Source organism: Xenopus laevis, chromosome 2L (genome assembly GCF_017654675.1).
Source record: "Xenopus laevis strain J_2021 chromosome 2L, Xenopus_laevis_v10.1, whole genome shotgun sequence".
In the NCBI taxonomy this organism is placed as follows: Eukaryota; Metazoa; Chordata; class Amphibia; order Anura; family Pipidae; genus Xenopus; species Xenopus laevis.
This window is the reverse complement of record NC_054373.1, coordinates 85,530,600-85,552,457: the sequence shown is the minus strand read 5'-3', so window position 1 is coordinate 85,552,457 and position 21,858 is coordinate 85,530,600. Positions and strand designations below refer to the sequence as shown.

Here is a 21,858-nt window from a genome sequence, read left to right as displayed (position 1 = left end):
TGTCTACCAAAAAGAGCGTTGGATTTCAAGACTGTTTTTAAACATGTAAAGGAAACAAGAAAAGTAGCCGAGTTATTTACAGGTTAATGTAATTTTTTTCTCAAAAATATTTAATAAAAAGTATAACCAGGAAAAGTAGAAACAAAGAAAAAGGGATTTCTGATTTTGTATGGGTAATTAATTTCTTATTCATAACACTGTACAGGCATGGAAACCCATTATCCAAAAATTTCTAAATTATGGAAAGGCCGTCACCCATAGACTCCATTTTATCCAAGTAATCCAAATTTTAAAAGATGATTTCCTTTTTCTCTGTAATAACAAAACAGTACCTTGTATTCGATCCAAACAAGATGTAATTAATCTATATTGAAAACTAAACCAGCCTAATGGTTTTATTTAGTGTTTACATGAAATTCTAGTAGACGTAAGGTATGAAGATCCAAATTACATAAAGATCCATTATCCAGAAAACCCCAGGTCCCGAGCAGTCTAGATAACAGTTCCCATACCTGTATTTGAACAGTGCTGGAAGTAGATCATAGAGGGCCCAGTGCAAGACAATGGTCTGGGCCTTCCGTGCTCCCCCAACAAATCCAGTGTTAAGGATTGCTGGCAGCTCTAGAGAAAAACTACTGCAACATCACAAGTCCTGAATAGCAACTGGACTCCAACAGGATTTAAAGGTTTATGCCACCCCCAATAAACTGATGCTGAATATGTGCTTTGCAGTGATGAGCATATTTTTCGCCAGCCATGGGTTTGAGGCAAAATTCTGTATTTCGCCATCTGTGAATGTTTTCGTGAAACTGTGTAAAATTAATTCACCACAGAAAATTCACCATGACAAAAAAAGTCACCAAGACAAAAATGTCAAATATTGAAAAACGACCATTGACTTTAATGCTTTTGGACCAAAAAGTCGCCTTAAGAAAAAAGAACATTGACTTTAATGTATTTGGACAAAAAGTAGTCGTTTGCATTCCGAGCGCAAAAAATTGTCGCGCGGGTAAAAAATTGTTGCTTGTAAAAAAAAAATTTGACACCCGTTGACTTCAATTAATTTTGCAAATTTCTCGCCATATGGCAAATTTTTTCACAGTTTCGCTATTTTTTAGCGAAGCAAAATGGGGCAGATTCTCTCTCACTAGTGCTGTGCTAAAGGCTCTCTCATCCACTGAATGCAGTAAGGCAGGACTGTGTGGCTCCAGCATAAAAAGTGACAAGAACTATTATGGAGACTGCACCTACTTTATGTTTGTGCGTTATAATAACTGTAGACCCCGATTCACACCTCAAAGTAGTTATATAGAAACATTTACAATCTGTGTTATGCACTGCAGGCTATGGGGACACAGGTTTTGCCATAGGTCAAATGGGACAGTGACATGGAGAAGAGTAGGTACTTTTCAAAAGAAAAATATAGAATTGGAAGATGAAGCAAAAGGAAAGGCAGGTAAGGGTGGAGGGAAGACATGGGAGAGGTGGAGAGAGCACAGAAGAAATAGAGGAGAAAAAAAGGTAGCTTAATATGGATAGCAGAGATTAAGGAAGAGACAAAAAGAGTAAAGGGTGGAAAAACATAATAGAAAGTAACGAGAAGCAGAGTAGTAATAGGGAGAGGAAATTGGAAAGAGACAAGCAGAATGGAAGATGGAGGCATAGGAAGGAGAATCAGAAAAAGTAAAAGAGGAGAACAGAGGAGAGACCACAGTGAAAAGATAAAGGGAATGAGACACAGAAGGGGGTAAGGAGAATGCACAAGAGTAGCACTGAAAGCCAAGAAGAAAGGTAATTGACCAAGAAAAAAAAATTGAAGATGGAAAAGAATTAAAGGAAAGAAAGTTGAGAAAAGTTCATAGGAAGAGAAAATAATAGAAGGACAAGGCAAAGTAAAAAAAAGTAAACAACAACAACAAAGCAGACCAAAACGGTTACAGAAAAATACAGAAAGCAAAAACAATCACGCACTTTTTAAAAGGAGAATGAACAAAGCAGGCACATGTCCTATGTACTTGTATACAGTAACTGTTTTATCTTTCTTAAATAGATGCTTATTAAAACCAAAGCATTATTGAAAAATGACAAGTAATGGGGGTCAGTAATAAAGTTCCCACATCCCATATTTATAGCCAAATGGTTGTATTGTCCATGTTTTTTTTCGGAATTCTGAAATATTGCACTGCTGTGCCGTCTTTCCATTTTTTTGCGAATTCGCATAATACACAAATATTGCCTACAGCAGCGCCTTTGGGAACCGAACATGTGAGAGCAGTCTGCGAGAAGTGAAACAGACAGGGTCAATACCAGATGGGCAATGCGGTACCAAATCATATGACAGAGATTAGTCGAGGTCACAGGCCTGGGTCAAACCAAACAGCAGCATGGTACAAAATCGGAATCCAAAGTATAGTCAAATACAGGCAGAGGTCGATACAGGAGACAGAATGGGTCAGGAACACGAATTAGACAAGAGAACTATAGGAATAGACCTTTACATTGGCCAATAATAATGGAAGCTTTGCGCCTTTAAATGAATTTCGCTCCAAACTACAGAGCGTTTCGTGAACCCAGAAGCAGCAGCGCGCAGGAGCGACAGGCAGTAGACGTCCCTACAATGAGCGTCCTCACGGCCCCACTAGACTACCAAGTATTCTTACAACGAGGTTGTTGTGGTGAAAATATCGCTGACATTATTTAAATTCATTATTTTGCAAAACTGTTTTGCAAATATTTTCTTCTCTACCAAAGTCACGGTGTAACTTGAACACAAAGTGCACGCATAAATTTTCACAATTTGCGATTATGTCATATTTAAAAAGCTGTTATGGACATTTCGCAGCACAGATAAAAAAAATTGCAATTCTGTTCACACATTCTGCACTGCACAAAGCTTCTAAATGAGCCCCAGTGTGTTAAATATCTGATGCATGTGAAAAAATAAAAATCTGTATATCATATCATAACCGAGATAATATATATAATAATGATAATCCAGGCATTGATGTGTTCAAATTTAGTGGAGGATGATGATAAAAAAGCATAACTAATATGAGAAGAAGTTGTTTCTGCTGGAAAACCCTTAATTCTGAAAACTATACCATACAGAAACTTTGTGTCCCAGCAGGTTAAAGAATACTTTTAGGAGGAAAAAGAGATTAAATTGACATGATCAACTAAAATATGTAAAATAAAATGTGTAAAAGTAAAATATTTGAATTAGTTATATAAAAAAATCTCTTTGGTTTTCTCATATAAATCATTGACTTACCTGACTCCTGCCCTTTCAACAATATTTTTTTTAAAAAATGCCCAATAATTCCTCCCCCCCCACCACCTAATACCAATACTGCAAATCGGGGACAAGCATAGTGTCCATCAGCGGAACACTAGATATGCAGTGCTGCAACAAGAATCTTTTATCTTTTTTAAGCAGCAAATGACTTTGACAAGAATCCTACAGTGATTAATTAATATTCAAACAATAAATTACTGTTCACCTGAGCAAATCCCTCTAGAGAACTTAAATATGATGATAACAAAAAAAAAATACAAATAACTTCCAGTGGAAATCAAAATACAATACTTAGGGTTGAAAATTTCATGAACCCTGAAAGGCCTCAATAAAGCAAATTGGTTCTGCAAAATAAATGCAATAAAAAAGGAGCTGCACCAAAGATAATTGTTTTCATGGTATTTCCAATAGCAATCCCAGTTACGGACAGTATGTCTAGATCCGAAGGAGGACTGAGTATTCTGACAATTATTTTGTCAAGATTGTCTCTTTATAAGAGAGAACCAATTGAAAGGACAAGGAAAGGTAAAATATGATACAGCTGAATCTGAAAGGGCAGAGTATTTCTGATTAGTGTATTTTTCTGAACGACTCTGTTTTGCACCCCCCATGGTAACCATATGTATAGACTAGGGTTGCATCAGCCAAATTATTTAGTTGCATTTTATGCTCCTTTTTAATACAAGCCTGACAGAAATGTGGCATTTACTTGATAGTGTATTTGTTTTTTCATATTAAAGAGAGGTTCTAGATGAAATAATAAATTAATATAGGTCTAGATAGACTTATAGATTCATTTCTGGGTCCCCAAGGGGGTGGATCCCTTTGCTAGGGATGGCATGTTTAATCAAAGAGATCCTTCATGGCAGGTAAGGTAGAGGGCTGGTATGAAAGACCTCTTTGGTTGAGCACATGACCCCCAACAACATGGAAAGGATATGGGTTTCCTTTGTAACTTAATTGTTCAACATATATTTATATAGTTATATAGAAATATTGATATAGGTAATAGGCAAAGTTATATTGATAGATAAGGTTTTGTAATAGGTAAAGTGTAAGTATACAGATGCTTAAATACTCAGTTATAGAGAAGTTATTATATTATTTTTTTTCTTTTTTTGTATTCAAACTGTTTTTATTTGAGAAAGCTCTTGTTACACAAGATGTAATCAATAATATGATTACTAGCATATATGCAAAATAAATTATTAATAATAAAAAGAAGGAAAGGAAAAGGAAAAAGATGACCAGTCAACACATGTTATTTACATTACTCATTGTTGTCGGTTGTGCGAGTGGAGGTAGAAGACCCAGGGTTGCCATATTCCCACAAACCACTGATATGTTTCTGAGTGATATGAGGTAATCTCCTCCATTAAATAAATTTAATTTACAGATGTTATCTATTCCTCTACAGTAGTGATGGGCGAATATATTAGGCAGGCATGGCTTCGCAGCAAATTTCCACATTTTGCAGGTGAATGTTTTAGCAAATCTTTGACGAAAATTCACCGGCAAAAAATTTACTCCAACAATATAAATTTGTCATGCATCAAAATTGTTGCGTGCATCAAAATTGTTGCGTGTCAAAATTATTCGGACGACCATTGACTTCAATGCATTTGGACAAAATAGTCATGCCTATAAAAATTGTTGCTCACGTCAAAATTGATGCGCATCAAATTTGTTGCGTTTCAAAATTATTTAGAAGCTTCGTTTTCCAATGTCGCCTAAAATTGCCTCGCAAGGAAACTTCGGACGACTTTGGAAAATGAAGCACTCCAAGATTTCTTACCAGTGATTTTTGGATACAGGGATGACTACCTCTTTTGGATTACAATTAGGGATGGGCACATTTTTTCGCCTTGTTTCACCTCAAAAATGACGGGCATAGACTTGTATGGCGTCGTGCGTCAAGAAAAAAAGACGCGCGTCAAAACAATTTCGCCGCGCAACAAAAATGTTTTGACGCCCATAGACTTTAATGGGCGTCAGCGACATTTTGCCAGCGGCGAATTTTTGGTGGAACAAAACAGGTCAAATTCACCCATCCCTAATTACAATCCTTGCAATTTAAACATATTATAGGTTACAAACATACTGCCCCCATCCCCCATTTTAAACAATTAACATACTGTACATGGACCATCAGATAAAACTGGAGATACAGGCAAATAAAACAATATGTTCAATCAAATCCACTATTGATTAATGCAAACCAATATCTAACGGAGATGGAAACTTTATGTGACGATCTATACTAGCTCATTTAGTAGCCAAGCTAAATAACATAAATGTAAAAAGAACTTACCATATTATGTTCATCCCTGGAATCAGGAACTCCAAACAGAACTAAACTCCAAATGGACCTATAATTGAACTAATCTCCCCGAACTGTCTCCCGCTGGCTACAATGTAATTTGCCGGCGGGATGGCACTCGGATCACTTCATTTTCTGAAGTTGCACGAAGTTTCCTTGTGAGGCAACTTTGGGTGACATTGGAAAATGAAGCACTCCGAGTGCCATCCCGCCAGCGATTTATATTCTAGCTGGCGGGAGGCAGTTCGGGGGGGAGATTAGTTGCCGCGGGCGACTTATCTCCCCGAATCTGAGCGTGTGCCCTGACCCTTAAGGAGACATGTACCATTGCTTAAATCTGAACGTTACTGCCAATACTCAGATCCATATGTTTTGTTTTGTTCCATGAGATATTTATTAGGGGGTATCTTGTCCAATGTTCTTCTAGTATTTGCCATTGTTTCAATGAGAGTGTATGGGCGTGTTCTACCAATTTAGACAATATACACGCTTGGTAACATGAATAGAAATCCAGTAATGCAAGTCCTCCCTTTGTTTTAGCTATGTATAAAACAGTTTTTTTGTATTCAAGGATGTTTACCTGCCCATATAAATTTACAAATAATCCTGTTTAGACAAAAAACATATTTGGCAAGGCAATGGGTAAGATCTGAAAAAGGTATAGAATTTTAGGTAAAATTACCATTTTTACTATATTTTTTCTACCTGTCCATGTAAAATGTTTAACTGACCATTTATTGAGATATTCTTCTACATAGGAAAGCATAGGTTTATAATTACGATCATAGATTTTTTTAAGCTCAGTGGAATACATGTCCTTAAGTATTTTATTTTCTCTCTTCGCCATTGGAATGTGAAATTGGTCTTTAATTGGTTTTGAAGCATCGAGGGTAGATAGACTGGTAGTACCTCTGATTTGGATATATCTGTAATATAGTTTGAAAGTTCTCCATATGACTTTAACTCCTTTAACAGATTCGGTAATGATATGAGGCTTGTTTACAAATAGCAGCAAGTTATCTGTACATTGAGACCCGCTATATCCACATTCTGCCTAAGCGCTATCAATAAGTGCTGCATGCATAGAACATAAAGTAGAGGGGACAGGGGGCATCCCTGCCTTGTACCATATAATGCCATTATTTTCCTTAAAAAGAACTATACATCGCCTTTACTAGTACTCTTTCCAGAAAATTCCAACTCACTCCGTCAAACGCCTTCTCTGTATCCGTAGAGAGGATCAGAAAAGGCTATCGAGCATGATTTGCCCATGTCATTAGATTTAAGACTTTCATTGCTTTTTCTTTGCATTCTCTACCCCTAACAAAACCCACTTGGCCTCTGTGTATTCATTTGAGCAGGATGGGCTTCAGTCTTATAGCTAGGATTAAGGTGTATAGTTTCAAATCAATATTTAATAAGGAAATAGGTCTGTAGTTACTACAACATGTGATATCTTTACCCAGTTTTGGGTTTACCGTAATATGTGCTAGCAGAAATTCTTTGTTAAGCGAGTGGGGATGGTCAATTTCATTAATACATTGTAGAAATAATTCAGCTAAATATTCTGAAAAGGTTTTGTAATACCAGTATAGCTATCTGATCCTATGAGAGTTTAAGTTTTTAATGGCATCCATTAATTCCTGTATGTGGAAGAGCATTTCTAATCCCTGTAGAATTACTTTATCTAGTTCCGGCAGTGTGTTTTTAATTAGGTAGGCATCTATTTTCTTTTGTAATTTAGCAAGTTGGGTGTGTTGCAGGATATTGTAAAAACTATTATAATATTGTTTAAAGGCTTCTGCTATTTTTGTCAGGAGGATCTGTATATTCCCTTCTGAAAATTCTGCAATTTTTTGGTTAGTTGCCCTAAATAGTGATTCTGATTAACCTTGAGGAGATACATGCTACCACATGTACATTGTGTGTGGTATAGTAAGCCCTTGAGTAATATACTGTATATAGACCTTCTAGGTCTATTAATGTTTCTTTCAGCTGAAAATCTATATTTTTCCATTTTTCCTTTGGTTTTCTGGGTAGGGTTATTACTGAAGTACCATAGGGAATAAGTAACTAATTTATGCATTGGTGGTGAGTTGGCTTTAAAATGGGTTTCCTGTATTAAAATAATGTCCCTTTTATTTTATTTTTATGTATGTATGTATATATGTATGTATGTATATTTTTATTTGTAAAGCGCTCCTTGAGGGCAAAGCACTGTACAACAAAACAATAAATTAGTAGTAACAAACAAGGGGTCATTGGAATAAAAAGTAACAATAAGTGCATTATTGGAATACAATTCACAAAAATATAAAATAAAATTACAATGCAGATTAAGTGCTCAGTGTCAAGGAAACAAAAGGCTAGAGGACCCTACCCCGTAGGGCTTACAGTCTAAATGGGAGGGTAACATACAGACACAATTCAGAGGGGTATTAAGGTGCTGTGGGTTATAGTTTGTTACACTGTTCTATAAGTGCCAGTTCAGGTGTTATCCAGGTGCTCCCAGAGGTAGTCTTTGAGTTTTGTTTTGAAAACATTGAGGGAGGATTCTCTCCTGAGAGATTCAGGAATGGCATTCCAAATATAAGGAGTCGAGAGAAGGGTTTGATACGGGAAACAGCAGTTTAAATATTTGTTTTCTCTTTTCAGAAATGTTAAGGCCATTTAAATTCAAAGATATTATTTTCCGTTTACTACCCATCATGTTATTTTCAGTTAAGTATTTACATCACATATTATACATCACACAACCTTAATGGTATCGTGTTGACTGAGAAAATAAAGGAAAAAATAACCATACAACATAAATAAAGCAAATCATTCTGTAATCTGTGTCACCATTGTTAAATAGTGTATCAGCATAATTTTCATATAAGTAACCAAGTATAGACTCGGGCATTGAGCTTTGGGGCGGTCTCAGTTTGACAAATATCTTTTCATGCCCAATATTGTGGGGAGGGGGGTTAAATGCAACAAGATGTCTTATATAGCTCCTCTTAAATATAAAGTCATACATTACTTCTCTCCTGTGGAAAACGTTTTTAGCCAAATGCTAGGAATAGATGAAAATTCTCTTAGTTTTGTATTAGTTTTTTCATATTAAATTGAGGTTTTAGATGTGTGCGATCTTCCTTGAGTTATAAATATCAGCCCCTATGTGCAAGCTCTCTAACTTGTTGATTTCTTTTATTGCTATAGTCCCCCAATTACTTGACAAATGTATCCATAATATTGCAACAAACATATAAAATAGTCAATACAGATTAAAATTGAACAAGCTTTTTCTTTGCAAAAATTCTATTTTCTATTATAGACCTGATTTCTTGATTTCTTAAAGTATAAATAATGGGATTGAGCAATGGTGTTACCACAGTGTACAGGAGTGACAGAAACTTATTTAAGCCCAAGGAGGACCTACTTGAAGGAATAACATAAATAGTTATCAGTGTCAAATAATAAATGCACACAACCATTAAATGTGAGCTGCATGTAGAAAAGGCTTTTTGTTTGCCAGTGGTGGAGGGGATTTTGAGAATAGCAATGACTATTTGTATATAAGTTATAATGATAAAGACAAAAGGAAAAACTGCTATAGGGATGGAAAACACAAATATCTGTAATTTCACAAAAAATACATCAGAACAAGAGTGTTCCAGCACTGGTGTCAAATCACAGTAGTAATGATCAATATCAGTAGAGCCACAGAATTGTAAGGAACATATCTGAATAATCACAATCAATGTTGAGAGGAAACTGAATGCCCAAGAGATGATAGCAAGCTGGAGGCAGAACCTAAAATTCATGAAAGAACTATAGCGCAGTGGGTTACAGATGGCTAAATATCGATCATAAGACATTACAGTAAGAAAGATGGACTCAGCATTGGTTGAAACAGAGAACAGGTACAGCTGGATAATACATCTAGTTACAGATACAGTGATTCCTTCTGTGAGGGTCATATGCAGCAGCTTAGGGATAATGGTTGTTGTAAAGAGCATTTCAGATGAAGCCAGTTGGCTCAAAAAGAAATACATAGGAGTGTGAAGGTGACGATGAATCAGCACGGTTATTGGAAGGAAGATATTTACAGACAATGTTGCAATATGAGTGACTAAAAGAAAAATGAAGAACACTATTTTCAAGCTGTGAAGATTTTGAAATCCAAGGAGATGGAATTCCATAATGAATGTTTTGTTCTCCTCTTGCATTGTTTTGTATAGAAGCTGAATTTGTCCAGAAGGGTAATAAAAATGCTAGAAAATTAAGCAGAACATAGTGTAGCTAGATATTATGTTATAAGATTATGAAGTATAAATGACATTACATTCCAATTGTATTCAATGAAATCCAGTTATTTTATCAGTAGTTAAATATTATGGTGGGCCTAAAGTTTTTAGTTTCAGCATTTCCTACAGCATTATGGGTAAAGTGGACTTTTGCAGGTTAATTCCTAAAATTGACAGTTAAAGGACCAGTAACACTAAAAAAAATTAACATAAAAAAACATTATAGCCCCCTCTAGTACCTCATCCTTCCAGCGCAATGTAATAAATATCTTCTTCCAGTTGTGCTGTGTCTCAGAAATAGGGCGATATGGTGACATGCCCTTAGCTTTATCCTATGTGCACACGCCACATCTCCTGAGCTGACTTCTTCTTAAGCCAGAAGTCAGTTGCTGCGCTGCTGTAGAGGGTTTTTCAGTCTGCATGTTTTAACTTTAAGCCTGATTTATTTCTGTGTGTGCTGTGAGCAGCGAAGGCAGCACCCAGGTCAGCCATAAATCCTCTAAAGCAGCACAGCAACTAACTTCCGGCTTAAGAAGCAATCGGGTCAGGAGATGTGAAGCGCGCACATAGGATGAAGCTGAGGGCATGTCGCCATTCTGAGACACAGCACAACTGGAAGAAGATATTCATTATGGTATTTTTGAATAAAACATTCAAAATAGTTAACATTGTGCTGGAAGGATGAGGTACTAGAGGGGGCTATAATGTTTTTTTAACTTGAAATTTTTTTGTGTTACTGGTCCTTTAAGAACAGCATGGCTTCATTCTTTTAAAATATTAGAGGATTTTAATGAAAAAGCAATCGCATTTTTTGTTACACATGGTAAGAATGTATCATTGTCTATTTTAAGGCAAGTTAGACATATTTAGCAATGTAGAAGTTGTGTTGTCTAAACTTCTAAAAAGAAATCATTGTTAAAGGGACAATTAAACAATCATATATCCAAAAGGATTGTGTTTATTACATGATAATGCCTATATTGGCATAGTTTAATGGTATCTCCCTGTACATGCGATGTAAAACCTTGGGGTTGACCCTACCGTATTATACTGTATATACTATTTCCTGTCACTTTTGTTTCCTAAATATTTTATTACTTTTACCTGATCTTGTGCATAGTGGTGCCAAACAATGCAAAGTGGGTCAGTAGTCTATAGCCCCAACTGGTTTCCTATAAATGGCATTGACAGAGGATTACAGGAGGGAATAACATAGGATGTGGACAGCCAGCATTAGGATGCATAATTAGAGATGACTAAACAACACAATGAATTAATAAAGCTTAGATAACACCAACATAAATGGAAGAATAAAAAATATAGGGGCTTTTTAATAACATTTTAAGCAGTTTTCCAAGCAGTTTTAAAAAAGTTTTAGCTGAAGAAATGAAAAGGAACTGTAACTATGGTGTCATAGATTAACCAGCAATGTTTTCATATCTGTGTAACATGTTATGAGTAACTGAACTGAAACCGTCTGAAAAAAAATCATTCATTACCCTTTAATTTCTATAAGTACCTATTTATCTAGCTGTACAGTTTGCAGTTTGCTTATTATTCTGTAAACAAGGTTTTGCAATCTCAGTAATTTCATCTATTCTTATTGACTTATTTTATTTGATAATAACTGAACTGCATTTATGGTCTAAAGGGAAAGGGAAAGGGAAATGGCTGCCAGTAATGTCTCTCAATGGCTTTCCTTAAGAAGATTCCAGGAATCAAAATGCCTGGTGCGTCATTACATATCCAGTTAATGTGATAATAAAGAGGTTCAAGTCGGTGTTTTACTCTATGCTATAGTGATTTTCAATTTGACACTGTTTTGAAAAGGCAGGGCCTAACAGCACACAGGTAAAATCAGGGATAATGGCACATAGGGCTGATGATTGGCTGCCTGCATTTTCTATTTTCTAAACAGGTGGGAAAAAAGCTGATTCCCATTCACTCCTTGGCGCACTGGTTTCAGTCAGTGAGCATATACACAGAGCATTGCATTCGATATGCAAATATGTCAGAAACCACTAAAAATAAAACATTGCAAAAGTGCTCAGAGAAGCACCCAAAGTAAGTTTGTGTAATTTTTTTTAAATGCAGATCCGCTTTAAAAAGCCCAAGACACCTAAATGATTTTATCTTCCATTGCTACAGGTTCATGAGATTCGATTAAAAGATTTTTGGGGGAAACAATTACACAACAAACTCTTTAAGATAGGGTTATGTAAATTCAGTAGTGATTATATCTACTATATGGCTATGGAGAGAGAATAGAAACAGACTGACTTGTTGCAATGCTTTAACTGGTCAAATAATGCTAGAAAATACATTCATGTCAAAATACTCACCAAACAATCTTGGAGTATTATCTTCATTCAGGGCATAGAAATGAGATTTACACTTCCGCTGTCAATTTCTTCAGGAGCAACATGCCTTGTTGGGGAAAGCTTATATACTTTATTGAGACATGACTGTTTTCCCTGGGGAGCAATTGTTGATAAGGATAGTCATAAGAGGCTAATTAAGGTAATGGTAAAAAACTGAGACCATATACAATATATCTGGCAAGTCTTAATTTAGTATCTGATTAAATTAGAGTTTATGAAAAATTTATAAACAGCTTCATTATTTTGTTACTTAAGTTTAGTTTTTTTCACCAAATTTTCAGTTTCCAGGTAGAGGTACTGAATGTCCACTGAATTGTTATTTATTATTTTGATTTTCTGGTTACTAAGACTACTGGTTTTCATGGATTTGAATAAATAAATGGTATTGTTTAGAGGCATTCTATAGATCTACATGACCTAATTTAGCAAAGGACTGAATTGAGGAACACATCAAAGACACCACTGTCTTTTAATTTTCCTCAAACCCTCAACAGTCTCCAGTTCTGTGGATTACGCTCCTTGAATCAGTTAATGGGCTTAACATCTGTATATATACAAGGTCAGTTCAGGGGATGAAGGTATATGGCACTGGCCTAGCCACACGCCAGTAGTAAATCCAAATAGAGAAGAATGCCAATACCTGTGGTTGCAGCAAACGGGGTGATCCCAAATTTATTCAATGGTGTTATACAACACTTTTCAAACGATCAAACGTTTCGGGACCGCATGGCCCTTCCTCAGTGATACCCAACCATAGAGATTGTGCATATTTATAGACAATTAAACAGTGACCTCTAGTGGTGGTCGTTGATACAAAATACTTAAAACAAATGTGCAACAATGTTCTTTTCATGACAATGTGTCAATGTCCATATCGCAACATATTTAACAAAGTCAATCACCTGCTACTTCTATAAATATTAATAAAAATACATTACCAAAATCTTTGTATACAAACGTAAATTTTTTTCTGTTTCTTGTTATTTTATAATTTTTGTTTCTAGTGGCAAATTTAACCCATTATTACATGACCTGAGTGCATCTCATAATACATGTTTACATAATAAAAAAACAGTGTAATATCAAGAAAAATACTGTTGCTTGTTACTCACTGACTACAGTACAGTTAGAGGAAGGATGTCTATATCTCACTTCATATTGAGGGGTTTTATGTTTCTCATTCTATGGCTGTAAGGGAAACATAAGAAGGTTAATCATTTAATAGTACTACTGCCTTAAGTTAAAGAAAAAAGTTCAGTCCCCAACTTTCATTCAGTCCCTTAGGGGCCAAGGTCCCCAGCTTCCATATCCAAAAACACTCACGCTGCAGCAGTTTTTTGTCAGAATTGGTGTATTCAGATTTAACCTCTTCTAACACTTGCCACCGTAATTGTGCGACATTGTGTCTACACTCTGTCCAATGTTGTCCGACAGAGGTAATCTTTGAGTGTGCATTTCGGATGGAGCTGCGATGTTCATTTAAACGTAGACTTACCATTCTGTTTGTTTTCCCGACATATCCCTTCCCACATGGACATTTTATATAGTATATAACATTTTTGGATAAGCATGTATGATACCCTCGTAGTTTAATTGGGGTTCCCTTTGTGGGATGTAATACAGTATCTCCCTTAATGATACTATTGCAGTTCTGACACGATAAACAGGGAAAGGTCCCTACCACTGTTTTTCCAAGGAACCTTTGTTTAGCTTTTACAGGGGGATGTATGTCTGTGTGGACTAGATAATCACCTACATTTTTACCTCTTTTATAAGCAAACAAGGGAAACTCACTGAAGACCCTCGACGTTGTGGGGTCATTCATTAAGATTGGCCAGTATTTTCTGACCACTTTTCTTAACCTTTTTGAGTGTGTGTCATAGGTGGAAACAAAAGGTATCCTTTGGCACCTTTCTTCCTTTTTCTTAATGGACAGTAATGCTTCCCTTATGAGCTTATCTACTTCATCTTCGGCTTTTCGTAGGACTGGCTTGGGGTAACCTTTCTTTCTGAACATGTCTAACATCTTTTCCTTACTGTTCATGACATCGTGTTAGGAGGGTGAAAGCTGTCAAATCTTAACATACTATCTTTTCAACAGACTTTCTGTACAAATTAGTCGACAATTTGTCCTTCTCCCTCCTAACCTGAACATCAAGGAATTCAATTTGAGTTCTATCAAAATGCAAAACAAATTTGATTGTGTTATGTGTCCTGTTAACATAGTCTGCAAATTGTAGTAATTTCTCTCTTGAGCCTTTCCACACAAAAAAATTGTCATTCACATAACAGCAGTACCAAAATACATAATGGGAAAACAATATATTCTGTAACACAATTTGCTCCTCATGATCATACAGGAATATGTTAGCATAGTTCTGTGCCATATTAGCACCCATACTGGTACCTTGTTTTTGTAGATAATATTGTGTGCCAAACCTGAAATAGTTCCTTGTGAGAACTATCTCAAAGACAAAGAGCATTACAACTGAACCAAGGATGGATCTTGGGCATGTTCTCTGTGTTATGTTTTCTCACTGCCTCTATACCTTCTATGTGTGGAATACAAGTGTATAAACTTGATACATCCATTGCGCAAAGGAATACCTGCTCCTCTTCAAGCAGATTAATATGTGCTATTGTATTAATTCCTTGTTGTTCGTTCTGTTCCTTCTGCCCTCTTCCTCTCTTGTGGTATCTTGACCCTCGCTCTGTGGTGTGCTTGTAGCTAAAAAAAACTTTTCCGCTCCTCGAGGTGCCAGAAGAGGTACTATCAAATGATTAACCTTCTTATGTTTCCCTTACAGCCATAGAATGAGAAACATAAAACTCCTCAATATGAAGTGAGATATAGACATCCTTCCTCTAACTGCAACAGTATTTTTCTTGATATTACACTGTTTTTTTATTATGTAAACATGTATTATGTATTATGAGATGCACTCAGGTCATGTAATAATGGGTTAAATTTGCCACTAGAAACAAAAATTATAAAATAACAAGAAACAGAAAAAAAATTGACATTTGTATACAAAGATTTTGGTAATGAATTTTTATTAATATTTATAGAAGTAGGAGGTGATTAACTTTGTTAAATATGTTGCAATATGGACATTGACACATTGTCATGAAAAGAACATTGTTGCACATTTGTTTTAAGTATTTTGTATCAACGACCACCACTAGAGGTCACTGTTTAATTGTCTATAAATATGCACAATCTCTATGGTTGGGTATCACTGAGGAAGGGCCATGCGGTCCCGAAACGTTTGATCATTTGAAAAGTGTTTTTAGCACCATTGAATAAATTTGGGATCACCCTGTTTGCTGCAACCACAGGTATTGGCATTCTTCTCTATTTGGCTTAACATCTGTATGTTTACCTTCAATATCACTATATAGCTTTCCTTTCCTTAGCGTCCAATTGCAGCACACAATTGAGATAAAATCCCCATCCTTATTGGTAGGACTGTAAGAATAAAGTTTAACACCATATAAGGCCCACCCTTCCCTCCTTCCCTTTTTTTCTTTTCTACTTTAGGTAGACTGGTAGGAGCAGATTGTTTTTTTTCTTTTTTGGATTTTAGCTCCAAGAGAGCTGTGGACAAGCAGGGAGTCGGCTGTGCTGGTGGTCCTTCATCATCTATTCCTTCGACTCCCAGTGGAGTATAGGGCATCCGTGAAGACTCTCCATTCAGATCTATTTAGTGCTATTCTCTTGATCTCATTCCATATTTTTCCCATCTTTATAATTTCTTCTTCCACTGATCTTCTCCATGATTTTCGAGGCCATCCCCTTCTTCTTGATCCCTGTGGATTCCATTCTAGGGCTCTTCTTTCTATAGATTCCTTTCCCTTCCTGAGTGTGTGGCCTATCCAACCCCACTTCTTTTTCCTTAAAGGGATACTGTCATGGGAAAAAAAAATTTTTTCAAAATGAATCAGTTAATAGTGCTGCTCCAGCAGAGTTCTGCACTGAAATCCATTTCTCAAAAGAGCAAACAGATTTTTTTATATTCAATTTTGAAATCTGACACGGGGCTAGACATTTTGTCAATTTCCCAGCTGCCCCATGTCATGTGACTTGTGCCTGCACTTCAGGAGAGTAATGCTTTTTGGCAGGCTGCTGTTTCTCCTTCTCAATGTAACTGAAGGAGTCTCAGTGGGACATGGGTTTTTATGATTGAGTGTTGTTCTTAGATCTACCAGGCAGCTGTTATCTTGTGTTAGGGAGCTGTTATCTGGTTACCTTCCCATTGTTCTTTTGTTTGGCTGCTGGGGGGAAAAGGGAGGGGGTGATAATCACTCCAACTTGCAGTACAGCAGTAAAGAGTGATTGAAGTTTATCAGAGCACAAGTCACATGACATGGGGCAGCTGGGAAATTGACAAAATGTCTAGCCCCATGTCAGATTTCAAAATTGAATATAAAAAAATCTGTTTGCTCTTTTGAGAAATGGATTTCAGTGCAGAATTCTGCTGGAGCAGCACTATTAACTGATTCATTTTGAAAAAAAAATGTTTTCCCATGACAGTATCCCTTTAACTGAATTGTAGCTGGTTAGTGTTTTTTCAACAGTTCTTCATTTGTCACTTTCTCCGCCCATTTTATATTCATAAGTCTCCGTAGGCACCTGTTTACAAAGATCTGGATTTTTGTGGTAATAGGTTTTGTGACTTTCCAATTTTCACTTGCGTATAAAAGGACTGCTTTCACATAAGTATTAAAAATCCGAACTTTGGTTCTTTTTGAGATGTTTTTATTTCTCCATATAGGCAACAACTCCATTTGCTTTCTTTATTCGATTTTTTACATCATCTTCTGCACCACCATCTCTGGTAACAACACTTCCCAAGTAGGTAAACAACTGCACCAGTTCTATTTCATAGTCTCTAATATTCAATCTTTCAGTGGCAGTATTGTTTATCCTCATTTATTTTGTTTTGTTGGCATTGATACGTAGCCCTGCAAATTCTGCTTCGTTTTGTAACCTTTCCAGTTTTTCTTTCAGATCTATATACTTTTGAGACAATAAACATATGTCATCAGCAAATTCTAGATCTTCTGGTGTTTCTATCATGCTTCATTGTATTCCTCATTTCTGTTCCCTTAGAACTCTTATTACGCTGTCCAATACTGTACCAACATAAATATTGTAGGAGACAGGACGCAGCCTTGTTTCACCCCTTGTGTTACTTCAATGTAGTCTGACAGCTTACCTTGGTGCAGAATTCGGCATTTAAAGCCATTATACATGTCCTTTAGTAGTGACAACATTTTCCTAGGGATTCCATATTTTTCTATTGTGCTCCACATGAGTCTATTAAGGGAATCAAAGGCTCGTTCAAAGTCTATAAATTTCAAGTATAGTGTAGTTCTCCATTCTGCACTTTGTTCTATAATTATTCTCAAGGTGTTTATGAGATCGACACAGCTACGATGTTTGCGGAAGCCTGCCTGTTCCTTTAGGATTTTTAAATCAATGACATTTTTTACTCTGTTTAATATTATCCTTGAAAGTGTCTTGTTTGGTATATTTAGGAGGGTAATAGCTCTCCAATTACTACAGGCTTCCCAGGAGGCAGCTTTGGGGAGAACCATTCTGCAGTCGGTGACAAAGAGTTCCTAAGTCCTACCCTTTCTTGCTATATCTCAATTATGTGCTGCAATTGGATGCTAAGGAAAGCTGACATTTCACTTACCGTAATTTCTCTTTCCTTTTCAGTCCAATTGTCAGCACAAATAAATTACCCTTCGATATTAAATTACTATGCATTCAGTCTGGATGCGGTTATTGCTTGAAAAGAACATGAGGGGAGGGGTGGGCCTTATATGGTGTTAAATAGTGATGGGCGAATTTATTCGCCAGGCGCGAATTCGCGGCGAATTTGCGCGATTCGCGACAGGCGAATAAATTCGCGAAACGCCCGCGAAAATTCGTCGAAAAAATTCGCCGGCGTCAAAAACGGGCGCCGGCGTCAAAAACGAGACGCCGGCGCTGTTTCGCGAATTTTGCGCGAAATTCGCTAATTTTTCGGCAAAGCGAAACGGCGCAAATTCGCCCATCACTAGTGTTAAACTTTATTGTTCCTACTGTCCTACCAATAAAGAAGGGGAATCTATCTCAATTGTGTGCTGACAATTGGACTGAAAAGGAAAGAGAAATTACAGTAAGTGTATCCATATCTCTGTTGATGAAATATCAAAATGATTTCCACGTATGGAGCTGAAGAGGAGGGAGCACCGAGGTTAGAACTCCATTATACCGCCAGGTAACTTTTGCAATTTATAATTGGAAAACGTACCTTTTCATCCGGTCTGACTTCTTATGAGTTCCCATTTGGAGGTGCCCGAAGGACATGTTTGTTTCATTTGGGGGGATGGTTAATTCAGTTTGAGAAGCCCTTACATGTTTGGCACTGCAGCGACTCTCTGAAAATCTTGGAGACATTTAATTTCATATTGAAGTGACTCTTGGAGTGGGGTACAGTCTGGACGTGTCCTATTTCACTGGATTGAGAAATTTTGTGGGCATTGTACTTGAAGTAGATGTGCCAAGCTCTATTTCCTTTGGATTGTACAAAGGCAGTCTAGCCATGAAGTGACCATCAGAGGAGCTTTATTAGCAATGTGGAAGTTGAAGGACAAGGAAAGTATAACTAAAGAAGTAGGCTAGAAATGTTGTGCATTGTGTTTTGGGCATCTGTACCAGCCCAAGGCAACCACAGCCCTTTAACAGGGAAGAAATGTGTCTCTAATGATGTCCTAGTAGCTCCCCATCTTCTTTTCTGCTGATTCACTGCACATGCTCTGTGCTGCTGTCACTTACTGAGCTTAGGGACCAACTCACAATATACAGTACACATAGAATATAAATGTCACAATATAAGGCTGATTAGTAATTAATACAGATAATTACTACATGGCAGCACACAAACCAGTGCAACTAGCATTAGAATTTAATCCCTCTAATCAGCCCTGTAGCATCAGCTACCGACCTACCAACCTCATTTTCTGCTTGATAATTTGCGACAACCCCTACGCTTATCTTCTCAACAACTGCTCGGAGCCCACTGAGCATGTGAGTGTCGCAGACACTTTCCAAGTTGATGACCCCCTGTGACAAGTTTGAAGTCCTGGATCATTGCTGCTATTGACAAGCTGAAAATTTGGTCTAGTTTAAGTTCAGTATGTCAACATGGCAGTTTTAGCCATATTAATTTTTAGGGTTTAGTTCTCCTTTAAAGCTTTAAGGCCTTGTTTATGTCAGCTGTTGAGTCCTGCTGTGCTCTATCTTTGGCAACGCTGCCCTTACATTAACTCCTTTGGTAAGGTTACAAAGGCCAGTTCACACAAAATGTTCTTACTGAAGTTCTTATTAGTAAAGGTTGGAATCTCTGTTGCTCCAAATAACAAGATGTCTTTTATTCCACGTTGACTCAAAAACTTGCTAGTTACCTTAAAATAGGCTAATTGTTGGTGGAGAATTCAATGAAGCACCTGTCAGTTCTCTAGATAAATGTGGTCCAAACCATAAACCTTCTAAATCTAAATCTAAATTTTAAATTTTCTAAAAATTACCAGACTTATTGATATCTGGAGAGCTTTACACCCCTTGGAGGCAGATTTTAGTTATCTTTCCCACTCCCACAACATGGGTTCCAGGATAGATTAACTATTTGCCTCTACTGACATTTTTAATAATTGCCAGACATATGGGCGAATTTGACCCATTTCGATTTGCCATAAATTCACCATCGGCGAAAATTTGCTGAAATGCATTAAAGTCTATGGGCGACAAAATTCTCCTCAGGGATGCCTTTGCTACTTGGAAACAAATCCACAAACTTTATGGTTGTAATCATCAACTTTCACCCTTTTTATGCCCTTTTGATCTATTTTCATTCTCTAAATCTGAGAGAAGATCCTTGATTCCATATTGGAGAAAGAAATGTATCTGTTAATTGTTGCAATTAGTTGATGCTGATTCAGGAATACCTGATTCCTGAATATAATCTTAATGAATGTGACAGGCTGGTTAATTTAAGGTTCCTATGTGGTATTGATCTTCTCAATCAAAAATAGTGTATTACTGTTGGCCAACTTCCTTTTTGTAAAGCTCTTCAGAAAATTATTAATGTTTTAATAGAATCTCATTTATTACTGATTTCTGTCTTAGATCCTCTCCGGAAAATCTTCACCCTTTGCAGGACCCAGCGAAAAGTTAATATTATTCCTCTCCAATTATTATCTTGTGATGTTTTGTGGCCGAATGCTTATCATTTCTAAACATGTGAGCTAATTATTTATCATTTATAAACACTGTGCTGAGCCTTTTTCACATTAAACACCACCAGAATTTACACATTCATAAGTGGTAGTTTACTATGGCCACAGACAGAAGTGCAAGTGTACTTAGGGGTGCAAAAGTGTATCCCTTAGTCCCCATTCAGAAATCAATTCTGTCTGGAGTTTGGCTGCACTCCTCACACTGGAAATAAGTCTGTTGCAAGGTTCTGAGCACATTGTTGGCACGCACCAGGCAGCTCTTATGGTCTACCAAAGGGACTATGATAAATACAGGGCCAAATTGCAGTGTCTACCCACCTGCATTCACTATCTTAGATTAACCAGGTAGGAGACAGAAAGTGGGACACCTACATGCCATCCCCTGCCCTTCATGAATACGGCATTAGTGACATGCAGTGATCTATTCACAGGATGAACTATTGGGGTAGCAGTAAACTGCAAGCTATATGGCACATCTAGTTATTCAATATGTACTGAACACATACTATACATACAAATGCTACAATGCTACTTAATGCCTGAAATGCATGTTTTCACAAACTGGACTTTATTGCTCAAATGCAATTTGAGATATAGGGGCAAATTCACTAACATTCGTAGTTGCGCCAGGCGCAACTTCGCCGCGCTTCGACCCACTTCGCCACACTTCGCCAGGCGTAGTTTCGCCAGCGCTCCACAAATTCACTAAAATCCGAAGTTGCGCACAGGGGTAGCGTAAGATTGCGAAGTTGCGCTAGCGTTGATTCACTAAGTGAAGCAAAGTTACGCTAGCGAAGGCTAATTTGCATACGGCGCCAAATTCAAATTTCAATGGAGGAATACGTATCAGCACTACAAATGGCTAGAAAAGCTTCAAAACATCAAATAAAATTTTTATTTTGCCCTACACATGTGCCCACTGTCTAGGTAAGTTGCCATGAGTTAGGAAATGTAGGGGGGAAGGAGGGGAGCCCCAAAATTTTTTTCGATCTTTTTCAGGCTATCACCCATAATGTAGAAAACACGCCAGCATTTTTTGGGACTTAGAAAAAAATTTGACTTTTTTCGAAGCAATCCCTATCTACTCTATTGCGCTTCGCCTGGTCTGAGGTGGCGAAGGAAGTCTAGCGTAAAAGGCAGCGTTCAGTATACTGCACGCATTAGTGAATTTGCGTAGTTACGTCGCTAGCGAAAATTCGCCAGGCGTAAGGGTGCGAAGTAACACTAGCGAAACTACGCCAGCGTTTGTTAGTGAATTTGCGCAGTAACGAAAATGCCAAA

General features: G+C 37.1%; 1 protein-coding gene across 1 annotated transcript; it reads right to left on the bottom strand.

Moving 5' to 3' along the window:
• Positions 1-8,884: 8,884 nt before the first annotated feature.
• On the bottom strand, positions 8,885-9,829 carry LOC121399723 (olfactory receptor 5V1-like). Its single transcript, XM_041581279.1, has one exon. The coding sequence runs from the start codon at positions 9,827-9,829 to the stop codon at positions 8,885-8,887; it is 945 nt and encodes a 314-aa protein (XP_041437213.1).
• Positions 9,830-21,858: the final 12,029 nt, after the last annotated feature.